At 30.4% G+C, this 15,639-nt stretch overlaps 1 protein-coding gene across 1 annotated transcript in view; it reads right to left on the bottom strand.

Moving 5' to 3' along the window:
* Positions 1 to 15,639, bottom strand: part of LOC103574236 (uncharacterized) — a 186,586-nt gene that overhangs the window by 18,212 nt on the left and 152,735 nt on the right. Inside the window, exons 6-7 of the mRNA XM_014442341.2 lie at positions 15,218 to 15,288; positions 8,900 to 9,196 (exon numbers count right to left, since the gene is read on the bottom strand). Of these exons, the coding sequence (XP_014297827.2) occupies positions 8,900 to 9,196; positions 15,218 to 15,288 (368 nt within the window). The remainder of the gene's footprint in view (positions 1 to 8,899; positions 9,197 to 15,217; positions 15,289 to 15,639) is intronic.

The raw sequence follows: 15,639 nt of genomic DNA, 5'->3' as shown, positions 1-15,639 counted from the left end.
CCAATCGAAAACCGAATAAAATAGTCACAGAAGTGACGTAAAACGATACGACCCAGTCATAAACTTTTTAGAGGAGGACAATGCGGTTAGTAGAACCACAATTTTTTTTCCGTGTATGTAAAAATTGTTATCCGTTAAGATATTTCCGATTGTTCTAGTTGTTTGAGTACCTGAAAAGACTTTTTAAGTGAAGATGTTCAGTTTTCAGATATTTCGGGTAATAATTATAAGTAATATAGAGTTTGTATAATTAAAAAAAAAGTTTTCCTGCCAATTTTTTGTTGTTTTTGTACTTGAGGTATACAAAATTTTGAAAGCGCATGAAATAAGTTACTGCCAAATAAAAGTGTTATAAAATTGTCAAAAATTTGCAAATTTTTCTTCGATTATTGTAAAAAAACAAAAGTTATTAATTAATGAAATTGATCAATTTGATTATAAATAATAATAATAATAATATTTAATGAATGTTAGTATTTGAATTTCATGACTTCAAATATAATAATTTAATTATGGATTCTATTAAATCTCAGTGTAATCAATAACTGATAATGAAATTTAGTTTTCATTTAATTAATGTTTAATAAATTTAAATTAACGATATTTAATTAAAATATGGACAATTGAGTTATGATAAAAATGAATCCAAAGATAAGCTATTAACAATTATGAACAAGCGATTAAAATAAAATAAGTTTATAATTTTAAGTAGGACTTACATCGATTTGTTGAAATAGTATTTAACAATGCTCAGTAGGTTAAATGAATTAAAGTTAATTTGAATATATTGAATAAGGAAAAAGAAAAGATAAAAAAGTAAAACTGTTTAAAATTGGACTTTGTTTAAATTGTACCGTAATTGGGTGATTGCCGTATGCTATTTTCTCTCGGAACATTGATGATTACACGGTCGAGTTGAAGTAACTATAGATCGTGTTTTCACGTTTCTCGCGTACATTCTGAATAACTATCTGTAGGAGAATTATATTGAAATGTAGGTAGCGGGTTCTATTATTAATGTATAACCATGATGGTAGATGGCTTTTAGAGACGTACGACGATAGTTAGATGACTAATTTAATTTTCGCCAAGTTATTGATGTCAATCTAACATCAATAGATATTGAACGTTCATGTTCTTGAGTACAATGTATATACCCGAGTTTAAACTTGTATTTCGCTTCAAGACACAACTGAAAACAGTTTGAGTGACGCTAATGATGATAGTTAATAATTGAACAAGACATTGATGTATTTTATTTTGAAGAGTTTGGTAACTTAACTTTTGAAGTAATGAATTTAAATAATTTTATCTACAGTGATTGATTGATAACAATAATGGAACAAAAAAAATAAATAATGTGATTTATAGTGTATTTTAACCGGAAGGTATTATCAGTAAACTACATATTTAGTTTAAAATTTTTTAACGGTACATTAACTTTAAATCATGTTTACACTACATATATTATTATTAAATGAAATGGATGAGCAATCTTTCGTATATATGTATATTAAGTACTGATAAATAATAAATACTTGAATACTTAAAATTATTTTTTTCTTAAATATAAATATAAATATGAAAAATGCTGCCATTATCGAAATAAAAATTTTTTTCATAATTTTGAACTATTTTTTAGAACTATTATTTTGAGATTGTAGAGTATCACTTTATAATGAATTTTGAGACATTTTGGTAAAAACTTTTTAGATGGTTTAAGATTTACTTAGATTTGTTGAGACCTACGTAAGGGAAGGGGTGGGGGGCGAAATGGGTCCCGAAAATTTTAGGGGCTCATTTTGCCCCCCCCCCCCCTTACCCTATAGATAAAAGCTGAAAAAACGCAAATAGACTGAGAATTTGAAAATTTGATTTTAAAAAAGATTTTCGGGCCATATTAAAAAAAATTTCAAAAGTATTTTAGATTTTGATTGGTTACAATTGGATCGCTATTTAATTACTAAAATTTTACCCCCCCCCCCTAATTAATTCCGCGTTCATAAAAATTTTACGAGCTAAATGACCGAGATCTCTTTGCGAGACCCCCAGCATTACTCCTTGCCTAATTTAAATGTAAGACGAGATTAAAGATCATGAAAACTGATAACCAAGTGATATCTCGCCTTCTAAAACTCTGGGAAACTGTTACTTCTATTAGATCTATAACACGGATTACTCAATGCACTTATAGTCATCTGCTTTTGTCGCATATGGAGTCCTTTCGAACCCGGAATACTTATGTATTCTTTTTGTTAACTATTTCAACTACACTTGTGCCATAAAAATTAAAAGGGTGCCGTATCTAATTCGGTTTGAATTCTATCAGTTTAAGCTCTAACTCTTGTTAATTCTGATGGCGTAAGTCCGATTAGTGGCGCGAATCAGAAGTTTAATTTTAATTGTTGTCCACGTGAGGGTTTACTACTTAGGCGATCGGACTACTTGGCCAAATATTAAAATTAAAATTCCCTAAAATTAAAATTCCCGGACTCACCAGGTTCATCAGTCTCGTGACAGTCCATTGCCTGGACATCCGGACTCCTAGATTGAAAACCGAAGTTCAATTCTTATATTTGCATTTATATTCAATAGACAGGGGAAAGCATCTTCTCGGTACCCCTAGTAGCTTTGAGTCTAACCAGAGTATTTAATTCTGCTACACTACAATCCCGGAGCCAGCGTGCAAGGTCCAAGCGTGAATTAAACAGATAATATAAATAATAATAACTTAAATCGTTGATTATAAAATTCAAATTGGTGAATTGTGAGAGTGGAGTTAAGAACGGAGTCTACTCGAGGGCCCATATCACCGACCCGTATTTTCCTTCTCACCCTAAATCCCGGACATATCCTAAGCCACGCAGGTCAATAGACGAAATAGTCTATTGTACTCTCGCTCGGTATACAAATAGACATAGCTAATTATCGTTTGACAATTAGTACTTAATATTAAAACACTCTAATATTAGCTACGTGACGAGTATTCGGACCTTTTGGTTGAGTAACCAAGTAAAATAATTCGATACCTAGATAATTAACTAAAAATTTAACCGTTTGTCCGTCGCCTTTACTCTCGCTAATTGTAACAAGATTAAAGAAGACTTACATAAATTTAAGTCAATCTAGAAATTTAAATATCAATTTAAAATTTGATTTACTTTGATTTAATCAGATTTTGCTAGATGTAAATTATTTTTTCCCGGCATACGCTGGACTAACTCACACAAAAATACAAATATAGGTAAAATCTATGTAACATCTCGGTGATATTTATTTTATTTTGCGGAAATTATATTTACACAGAAGTATATTTATGCCAACAAAAAAATGTCGCATTTATGTCAAGATATATACAAAATTTATTTTAAATATTTATTTTTTGTGTACACCTATGCACAAATATGTTCTATTTATTTATCGCATGTATATTGTTCCGTGCAGAAAATCATTTATAATAATTTTTAATTTAAAAAAAAAAAAATCTGGGCGTCGGTTGACCCTGCGGGCGAGCCCCAAAACTTCCCGCTGTTTTCGACCTCAAAGAGCTCGAAAACATTAGTGTAGATATATTTTCGAGTTTTTCGAGCTCGAAAATGCTATCACATGCAATTGTTTTTTTTATGATCTTTTCAAGCTCTAACAAGCTACCTGTTATGCTGAAGTTTGAAAATTTAAGAATCGAAAATCATCAATGAAGCGGTTTTTAAAATTTAGTTCCTGATTATGTTCAGTAAAATAAGTATATTGAGGCAAAAATCAATGTCAGGGATCAAAACCAAGATTTAAATAAGTTTTGACTCATGTAAGAAACAATAAAATATGAAATATCCGATAAAAATATTAAAAACTACGTTTTATCGATTTTTTTTGTTGATAATATGATTTAAACTAAAAACCAAGTTCGATGACATTATATGATCAAAAGAAACCATAAAAAAGATGAGTTGGTATGATATCAGGCACATTTTAGTACGTTACATTATGATTTATCCGGAAAAAATAACATAAAATGTTATTTTTTTAACATTTCAACGCCGATATCTTTTGAACTAATCAATCGATTTTGATAGTTGACGTGGCAATTGGCGCGTTTTATTGAATTCTAGAGCTGATTAAAATTTGAAATCGATCGCGTCAGTCGTTTCGAAAAATTTAGAAAAAACCGTTTTTCATCATTTCTTTCTCCCGCGATAACTCTCGAACGAATTATCCGATTTTGATGTTTGAGGTGGCAATCGACGCGTTTTATTGAATACTAGAGCTGATTAGATTTTGAAGTCGATCGTATGAGTCGTTTTTGAGAAATCAATAAAAAACTAAAAAAAAAATTTTTTTTTTTTCGTAATTCGCAAATATTTTCGAGTCTATTCGATCAAATAATCTGAAATTTTCAGGAAAGTTGATGGCCAACAAGCTCTTTGGATTGCCACCTCAACCGTCCAAATCGATTCATTAGTTCAAAAGTTACAAAGAGTTTACACACACACACACACACACACACACACACACACACACACACACACACACACACACACACGCGCGCGCGCACACGCACACGCACACATATACACACACTCGGACATCATTCTGAAAATAGTCAGAATAGCTTCCTAGGACCTCAAAACGTCGACATCTGATGAAAACTCGATTTTCGAAAATCGGGGTGAAAACAATAACTTCCCGAAATTTTTGAAAATCGTCGATTTTCTTAGCGGGAAGTTAAAAAACAGTTAATTGCGTAACTAAAGATGAAACAAAACGATTACAGATGAGAATTACATTGACTGCTCGAGCCAAAGGCAATAAGTGCTACTATTACACAAATGTTAAAATCACCATTCCCTTATTAAAAGAAATGATTTGAAACGATCTGAAAAAAAAAAATTTCAAATACTTTTTAATGCTTTTGAATACGTTGAATACTTTTGAATCGCCATTCTTATGGAAGTTCAACATTGCAAATCGTTTCGAATCGTTTCTTTTAATCAGGGTTATCTAGCTTGAAACTTATGTAGTTTAAATGTCTAGAGCCAGTAAAAATAAGGCAATTCAAGATCAGTATCACGTGTACAAATTATACTTTTAATTTGGTTCGTGAGAATGACACATGATTATTCTGAAATTTATAATAACCAAATGCAATACTGGCAGATCTAAAATAAGGTTGAAAACTAACACAGCGGATAGAAACTTGACATTCTTTACCTTAGAGAATAAAAATGATTTTCAATTTACAAACTCGCATTGCTATGAAATTGGCTTGTTTCAACTGGCATTGAATCTCGTAGTTTCAACGCGGGTGACATGAAAAAGAAATTTTTTTTCAACTCATGCACCTGAAGTTAAATATTTCTCGTGCGGTAATTGGCTAAGTTATAAGTACCCATCAAAAGCTAATTTGCTATAAGACATGTATGTAAATTATGGAATGAACCTCATTCATTTCCATCCCATTTGAAACATACGATTTTCAATTACATATAATTTAAAAACAAACAAACAAAACTTGAATATAGGTTTCATTAAAAAAAAAAAAAAACAAATTTAATTTACATAAATGTAAATACTTTTTCAGTTATGTATATCTTGTTAAAATATACTATAAAGTAATTTTAAATATTTTTTTATATTTTAAAGATTTAATTTGTTTTATATTAAACATTAGATACTGCCTTATCAAAAAAAATATTGTTCGATACACATATTTAAAACGAAGTATCTTGTAAAATAGTCCCAGCAAGAGAGTGTACTTCGGGTGTTTTCGGTTTTGACTCCCACTCTGGATGTTCTATGTTCTAAATATTTTCTCTCTTATTTTTATGCATGCATAGCTTAGAAATGTTCGGAAGTGGGAGCAATTTCCGAGGTTCATTCTTTCTCTGGGACGAATTTAAACTTGAATTAACAACACTCGTTTAAGGTTATGTTACACTCTCAACGAGAATGCGTCATAAGCTCAGTTTCGTGCCGTCATTTTAAGCCTACATCAATACGTTGCTACTATACACATCTGTATCGGAAAATATCTATTTATTCACCTGAAGCAGATGTTGAAATAGTGATTCGAAAGTTCCGCAATTCTATAACGCCAAGCTGCAATTGTATCACGAAGTAAAGTAATATTTTACAATGAACAAGCATTGTTTGTTTTATGAAATAATTATAATTATTATTATTTAAAATGTAATGCACATTATTTTTTCACTATCCATGCGGAAAATTTAAATTCCTGACCTGTTTAAGGGGCGGAACAAAGTGTTTTTTTTTTTTTTTTATGGAAAAACAAATGAAATAAAAATTTACATGCGTCAATCTTTTCTTGAACAATGACTACAATTTAAACTTTTCGTTACAAATGTGATGAATAATAGTTGCAGCTCAGCTGACTGGTCAGACATTTCAATCCGTGAGTTTTTTTACCCTCATCTGGGGCTTGCGGTAGACAATGATATTCAAAACAGTATTTTATATATGCATAAAGATCAGGTTTAAATGCAACTTACATTCTTCGAAACGATCAACGTGTTACAATTACAGCTGATTGAACTGTAACAATCGAGGCTTTTTACACTCTAAAACTAAGTGTGTTGCAAGTGCACTATTTTAACACACTTCAAATGTGTTCTATGTTTAGCAAGTGTGTTAATTTTGACTACATACTTGGTTTTAGAGTGCTCTTGGCATTGAACGCAAAATTCTAAACATCATTCGTAACATATTTATCGAAATATATATGAAACAATTGCATTTTTATACCGAAAAATATAAATTTTATTATTTTAAAAAAATAATATTTTTAAACTTGTTATGGTAATATCAGTTATTCAAAATTCATTCCAAACAAGGATTAAAAAGTTTCGACAGTTGAAAGAATTATAGATCAGAAATTTTAAAATAAAGAAGTTTTTTAACTCGGTTCTGAAAATCTTCAAAATTTAGAATTACAAGTTAAATTTTTTTGATACTTTGAAAAATTAAAAAAAAATTAAATTTGCATTAGTACTTTTTTCTAAAATTTTCTCAATTTTTTTGAAAAATCAATAATTGTAACAGTGCGTTTTTGATTTTCGACTTGAAAATCGAGCGCGAAAGTCCAACTGATCTCACAGCCATCTATTGTGATAATTATACCTTAATTATCACTCTTTAGTCACCCGGGGCCAGGTCAGAGGCCCCCTAGATCGAATTCTATTAAGACAATAGTGGGTTTGTTTCCGACCCTCAGGACTTTTCCTTTAAAAGGGCTAGCAAGCAGATGCTGAGAGACTTAGGCCCTGGCTACCACCCAGAGTGGACCAGTAGGGTAGTGGACTGATGACGCCTAGCGAGGTTCCTACTCTATAACCAGAGCTCATTATAATTCACTTGAGCCGGCCTAATGATAAGTCTAGTTACATCTAGTCATTTAGTCCAGTGATCATTTTATTTTATTTATTTTATACCTTTGAATTTGTTTGTCCGTTATTAATAGCCGCCGTAATTATTTTATAAATCATTTATTTGAAGAACGTTTTAATTGACCACATTTTGAATCAAATTTATACACGCGGTCATTTAGTAACGTTAAAGTTAAATTTGGTTTGTGCCGATAAAATTTGTGAGTGTTACCACACCATTGCTGTTTATTTCCTGCGATTTCCTATCACCGAAGATTTGGGCCTACAGCGTTGTTGCCACGTTTGCTGCCTACGCTTATTGAGGGTCATCTACAACTACAGGCATGGATCTTGCAGTAAGGTACAGCGTAAGCGGGATTCCGTCTTCCCCAAATTAAAATCTTACTTATGGTCTCCAGCCGCGTAAATTAAAATATCAAAACTTATATACACTGTGAAAAATTTCTATTAAATTTTACTATGGGTGCATTGTAATCCCGGACCATAAGGAAACTGGTACAAAATTTACAAGTGTCCCATAGTAAAAGTATGCGCATAGGTCCCAATCGTGTCATCTGCCCATACCATTTACTATGGGACACTTGTAAATTTTGTACCAGTTTTCTTATGGTCCGGTGTTACAATGCGCCCATAGTAAAATTTGTTGGAAATTTTTCACAGTGTACTAAATTAAATTCTAATAAATTCTATTGGGAAATTTTCATATTGTGAATAGGTATTTGGTTAAATAAAATAATATTTTCTTTTTGATAATGCAAAACCGAATCTTTTACTGAATAAACCACCAGGCATTCCTTTCCTTTTGATAATTAATAAGCCCAAATTTCAGGGAACGAGGCGAGTCCCCCCAGCTCATAAGATTATATTAATTAAGTTAATTGTAAGTAACCGAGGCCTGGATAAGAGCTAGCCAATTCAAACTCCTCCGGTTATATAATGTTAAAAAAATAAATAATATCTATAAAAAGAACTGAATCAGCTTTCATTTCTAGCTTTAAATTTTTTAGTTACAACAAAAACTTGACTCAAAATTCCGAACTTTCTTATCCTAAATATTTCCGAAAGTTTTTTTTACTCATTTATTTATTTCTCTTTCATTTATTCTCATTTATTACTCATCTATTTATATTTCTTAGCTTAAAATTTTATTTTACTTGTATTTTTAGTAGAAAATTAAAAATTTTTAGACATGGGTATGAATTTAAGTTATTTGATATACTTTTTGTAAAATCACAAATTCAAGTGACAAAGTAAAAAAAGTTTGGTTTTATTATTAACTATTTAAATATCAATTTAGTATTTTTATTATAACACGAGTGTTCGTGTCATCTACCTTCAGCTTAACCAAACTATTTTTACTTCAAGTTGTCTGTCAAGTAAAGTGAATTTAAAAAATTTCAATCAAAATAAATCGGGGATGAAATTTACTTAAAATAAAAAAAAAATAAAAATAGAATAGAAAATCAATATGCCAAAAATGTAATAAAGAAATAAATCACTTGACAATCGAGGCATCGGCAGCTGTCGGTGAGCGAACACGTGAGGCCTAGAATTTCAACGGCTTCTTTGTAAAGCTCTGCACTGGATTTTCGTTGTCTAGGAGGTGGACTTGGTGTACCAGATGGTTGAGTACTGAGACTGGTTATTGTCGTACTAAGTCTACGTGAATTTTTTAATCGCGAGGATTCTCTGGATAATGAGGAAGTTGATGTCCCGCCTCGCCGTCGACTGTGATTATCTTCAGCCACTAAAGCTCGGCCTGCTGGTGACGCAAATAGTTGCAGCATATCCATATCCTGGAATTAATATTTTTATTATTCATACTTGTTTTTTTATTTTTTAATTAAAAAATTAAATATTTATAATTAACATAATTGTTTGTGAATTCAAATGGAATTATCGATTTTAAGTCTCAGAATTTTACGACAAAAAACCATTGTGAATGATATAAAAATATATAAGGGTCATAGTGTAAGTAGGTATGAAAAAAAATCGCATATTTTATACAAAAGTTTATGGAATCATTCAGGTCATCTTCTTTGCACAAAATTTGATATTTGGTTTTTAAATTTACAGTTTTATAACCTACTTCAAGTATCACTATCTTGCGAGAAATAAAAAGCGCCATAAAAAAAAAAAACGCTACTTTTTTTTTTTTCATTCCGTAAAAGGCTACTTCAAAATGAACCTAAGTACGCTAAAAAAAAAATATAAATTATGTTTAAATGTCTATTTCGTTTTAATTTGACAGCTAGTAAACTTTTTTTTGTAATAAAATTCTCAGTAAATAATATCACGCAAAGCAATTGGTATTTTTATACTTCAAAGTAACGATTATTTAAAATTTTTAAGACTTTTACATTGTAAAATATTTTCACTACATTTTCGATACTATTTTTAGCCAACAACATATTTTTTATTTTAAACTAAATCAATAATTTCTTACAATCCCTCTAACTAAAAAGTAACCCCTCACATTGACACAGATATTGATCCATAATAAAAAAATCAATTTCAGCAAAATGTCTACCATTTAAAAATAAAATATATATTTCTATTATTGACACTTCGAGTGTAAAGTTATTTAAGTATTTCATTTTTATTATTATTACTATTTTTTTTTATTTTAGCAACGATCTGTAAAGTAATATAATATTAGTTGGAGGTATTTGATGGTCTAGACTTGAGGTCAGGAGAAACAGTTAGGTCAGATGAGAGAGGGTGAACGGCGTAAGGAAGTGAACAAAATGACTAGGGTAGGTATGCATGTATATGTATATGCATGTATATACAAAGGTGATCGTGTCGAATAAGCCAAGTGTAAGGGTGCACGATAACCACACGACATTTGAGTTCCGGTTCTTCCGGGGCCGTAGACGTGTCGTTTCTCGACATTCTAGTGAAACTCAAGTACCCATTGTATATATGTATATACTTCATTCTCATATAAAATCACCTCCGACACTAAACTACAGAATTACACCGCAAAGTGTATTATATCGTACTTTTTTTAACAATCAATTTAACAATTATTATATGCCAATATCAATAACTATTATGTATTATAAAATATAATAGAAATAGATATATTTTTTTTTTGAAATATTCGTTTTTCTATAATTGTACTCCAGTGGAACATCAACCCCATTCATCAACTATCCAATACCATTTCCATTCGAGTTTCAGGGCATTGTATGGACATCCAATACCTAGGGAATTTTGTGCTACTCGAGTCGAGCTCTATTGCTAATTGCACGTGGGAGTGAAAAAACTCATGTTGAATATCTACATTTTTTACTTTTTTCACTTTTTCGTCTATTTTTTCTCTCATATTTTTTTTTTTTAGTGTATATTGCAAGTGAGAAAATTTACGTATAATAATAATTATAATTATTTTTAGTACACCATTGTGTAAAGAATTAACAAAAGAATTTTATTTTTTTTTTGAATGTTAAATGATAAGTTATTTTTATTGCGAATATAATAAAATAGATGATGACAAAGTTATTATGAATGTTGTTAAATATTAAACAATTATATAGCTATATCGATTGTACATTAAATATTAACGATATATTTCGAATAAACGGGGAAAGAGAAATTTATTCATGTCATTGTTTCAATACAAATTATCAAAGAAATATTAACCAATTATTTTTTATGCATTTACTACTTTCAACACAATTTAAAATATTGATAAAAATTTGTTGAAGTATATTGTAGTTAGTATATGAATGCAATTTTTGTATTATGTTTTTATTTTTTAAGAATATGAGAGAACTTTGAGCAAAAGAGAAAAAAAGAAGAAATAATTTTGTCATTTTTGTGTTTCCTATGCGCAGAACGACTGAAAAATGGTTTACGGGGTTAAGTTAAACTAATTTCAAGCATTATTTATGTGTAATACGAGTTTCATTTATCAAAGACTTTGGGTAACTTTAGCCTGTCAAGATAATATTGTTCACCCAAAAAAAATATATTTAACTTAATCTATAGACGATTTAGAATCCCGTTTAATGGTGAGGAATATTAAAATGTATTTTTAAGGAACTCCAAACTATTCTGATAGAATCAAAAGTTACTCCTTTCAAAATGAAATATCCGCGATAAAAGATCCATGAAAAAATATTCAGATTCAAAATATTACTTCTAATAAACATGTTGCAAACAAGGGGTGTTAAAATGAGCTCACACCGGTGTTAAAACGGTGTACATGCAGAGTAAATTAATTTCGATTGGAGTTGAGGGCGTGAATATGTTTTTTATGATGTTTACAACTGAAAAAAAAAACAATGACAATATTTCGTTAAAATTACGAAATTATCGTTAATGTCTTTTTCATTGAACTGAACTAATTGAATTGAACCAAGTGTATAAATGTTTGATCACTTATCAAATTAAATATTTAGAAATGATATTATAATTATTTTTATTGTAACTCTGATGTTTCTCATGCGATGATAACTGATTTAAAAAATGATAAATTAGTCGTCAATAATTTAATTTTATTTTCCTCGGCGTAGTTTGCAAAGAGACTTGAATCGTAAAAATCTGTCTCCCATATTTCCGATAATATTATTAATATGCCATAGTGGAGAAATATTCTTTGGATTTCACCATAAATTGGTAAATCTGTCGTATCATTAATTTTTGAAACGATAAAATTTTTTTTTCCTATTCGAAAAACAATCCGACTACTGATTCTTGAAGAATAATGCTACTTTTTTTAACACCGCTTCACACCGGGGAAAATTTAACACAGCTTCCAATATTATTTCAAAACTGTTTTCGGAGTTAAATTTAACTCTGGTAGGGCAGGGTGGGGCTAGCTGAGCACTTTTTGGTTTGACCTTCCATAACTTTTAGACGATACATCGAATTTAATCAATTCATGTGCTGTTAGGTTCGTAATTTAGTCTTCTTCAAAAAGTCTTGCGACACAAAAACGATCCGAGTGTAAATTTACGAGTTATTCCCAGAAAAACGCAAGCGCTCCAAATTTCTCAACGTGCTCCAGTAGTGGGGCACGTGTGCATGGAACGGGGTTAGTTGTGCAATGGCTAAAATAAAAGAAATGACTGTATAAAATCATAGGAATACAACGTAAAATTGTAATTAACAAGCAAATATTCATTTATGATGATTATTGCATAGTTATATTACTATTCATCAATTATTAATCAAACAAAATTAAAACTTCCTGATCTTTGGATTATTAATACATTTTTTGTGTAAAATTATTTGTTTAATAATAATTATTGAGTAAATAAATATCAAATTAAAGTAATGACTAATTATGCAACCAAAAATATTGCTAGATGATTAAAAATTTCAAATTATTAAATCATTTTTGTTACTATCGCAATTGCATGTATACAAACATATAGGTTAGATCAACGCTCGGTACGCATATAATGTATTGAGCGCGCCTTGCTCAACTAGCCCCAAATGAGGCAGCAAAGCAGAAAGTAAATTATAAAAAAATGATGAGTTAAAAATAAATAACCATGTATAACCGAAAGAGCCATGATTAAGTTATCTTTAAATATTTATGTGATCACGAAAAAGTATTTTTATACGAGTATAGAAGAAAAATTCTGAAGACTTGTTTTTTAACTTCCCGCTAAGAAAATCGACGATTTTCAAAAATTTCGGGAAGTTATTGTTTTCACCCCGATTTTCGAAAATCGAGTTTTCATCAGATGTCAACGTTTTGAGGTCCTAGGAAGCTATTCTGACTATTTTCAGAATGATGTCCGAGTGTGTGTATGTGTGTGTGTGTGTGTGTGTGTGTGTGTGTGTGTGTGTGTGTGTGTGTGTGTGTGTGTGTGTGTGTGTGTGTGTGTGTGTGTGTGTGTGTGTGTGTGTGTGTGTGTGTATGTGTGTGTATGTATGTATGTATGTAAACTCTTTGTAACTTTTGAACTAATGAATCGATTTGGATGGTTGAGGTGGCAATCGAAAGAGCTTGTTGGCCTTCAACTTTCCTGAAAATTTCAGATTATTTGATCGAATAGACTTGAAAATATTTGCGAATTACGAAAAAAAAAAAATTTTTTTTTAGTTTTTTATTGATTTCTCAAAAACGACTCATACGATCGACTTCAAAATCTAATCAGCTCTAGTATTCAATAAAACGCGTCGATTGCCACCTCAAACATCAAAATCGGATAATTCGTTCGAGAGTTATCGCGGGAGAAAGAAATGGTGAAAAACGGTTTTTTCTAAATATTTTCGAAACGACTGACGCGATCGATTTCAAATTTTAATCAGCTCTAGAACTCAATAAAACGCGCCGATTGCCATGTCAACTATCAAAATCGATTGATTAGTTCAAAAGATATCGGCGTTGCAATGTTAAAAAAATAACATTTTATGTTATTTTTTCCGGATAAATCAGAATATGACGTACTAAAATGTGCCTGATATCATACCAACTCATCTTTTTTATTGTTTCTTTTGATCATATAATGTCATCGAACTTGGTTTTTAGTTTAAATCATATTATCAACAAAAAAATCGATAAAACGTAGTTTTTAATATTTTTATCGGATATTTCATATTTTATTGTTTCTTACATAAGTCAAAATTTATTTAAATCTTGATTTTGATCCCCGACATTGATTTCTGCCTCAATACACTTATTTTACTGAACAAAATCAGGAACTAAATTTTAAAAACCGCTTCATTGACGATTTTTGATTCTTAAATTTTCATACTTCAGCATAACAGGTAACTTGTTAGAGCTTGAAAAGATCATAAAAAAACAATTGCATGTGATAGCATTTTCGAGCTCGAAGAGCTCGAAAATATATCTACACTAATGTTTTCGAGATCTTTGAGGTCGAAAACAGCGGGAAGTTTCGGGGCTGGCCCGCAGGGTCAACCGACAGACCGATTTTTTTTTTTGACGCAAAAAAAAAACAAAGCTTTCTATTAATTAGTCTGAGCACCGAATGGCAATTGATAATAATGCAATGTGTTCTCTTCTCGTAACCCTTTCTTTTCACCTTTTAAACTTTTGTTGTAAGTTGCTTAGTTTTCGAGATATTTCAATTACACGCAACTTGCCCCTATGATCAACTGGCCCCGCTGCCCTCGTCTTAACACGAAGATAGTGTGGACTTACACCGGATTTATTTTACAGAATACATAACATATCTGTAAAGAGGGAACATTACAATTCTAATGTTGACGGTGAATATTATGTGATTAATTACATAATTGTCATATTTTCGTCGTGGAGTTGTAGTCGTGTAAATATTTTGACGTTACTGTAGTTGCTAAGTAAAATAAGCTTCCCTCAAAAAGATTAAACTTTTTAAATTTCGTGATTCGACTAAATTAACTTTTGTTCTCGCAGGATAAAAAAAAAATTTTTTCCATTTCTATACATTTGGTTTAAAACTTTTTTCCGACGTATGTATATGGATATCGGAAAATCGCTATTTCAGTTTGGAAAAAATATCTGTACAATATATGGGATGGTTTTTTTTTTTTTTTTTTTTTTTTTTTTAAATGAAATATTTAGTTAAAAAGTTATTCAAAATAAACTAAAATAAATATGATTGAATTTTATCAACTTTTTGTTTGTTATTTTTTTGTATAAAATCAATATTGTCCAGTAAATTAAACTATGCGTTAAGTCCAAATTGAACGGCTTCGCTTTGTTTGGATTGGCTTTGGTTTTCAAAAGCATTTAAATTTAGATGACGATAAACTGCAATTGCTATAGCAATATACATCACTGAACAAAAGTTGTGTAATTAAATTTTGTGAAAATTTGTTATTTGGATAAAATTTGATTAACTCCTCACCGGCATGGATTCAGGCGTATGATCTAGTACGTATATGCCGTTGGTGTAGCCATACAGCATAGAGTCCAGATCTGAAACACAAAATCATCAACACAAAGTTAAATTAGTTTGAATGAAAGTGTGGCTAGTTCGTGGACACGTCCACGATAATTGTTTTGGTTCGGTTCATATATAGGTATAAATATCATTTAGTGTGTATGACGTTGATAGAAAATTTATAAAAATGAATATGTCACGTAGCGATTCAAACGTGAATCGCTGCGCGCACTTTTCCATCTCGCCGTGAATTTAGCAACACCTCCTAGCTCAAATCCAGCGCATTTATTTATTATAATTTATTATTATTTAAATATTTATATTATTTTGATGGATTATTTTAGTATGATTTAATTATGAATTTATTGATATTATTGTTTATCATG

Source organism: Microplitis demolitor, chromosome 4 (genome assembly GCF_026212275.2).
Source record: "Microplitis demolitor isolate Queensland-Clemson2020A chromosome 4, iyMicDemo2.1a, whole genome shotgun sequence".
In the NCBI taxonomy this organism is placed as follows: domain Eukaryota; kingdom Metazoa; phylum Arthropoda; class Insecta; order Hymenoptera; family Braconidae; genus Microplitis; species Microplitis demolitor.
Note: the sequence above shows the minus strand (reverse complement) of the source record. Positions and strands in the feature narration are given on the sequence as shown.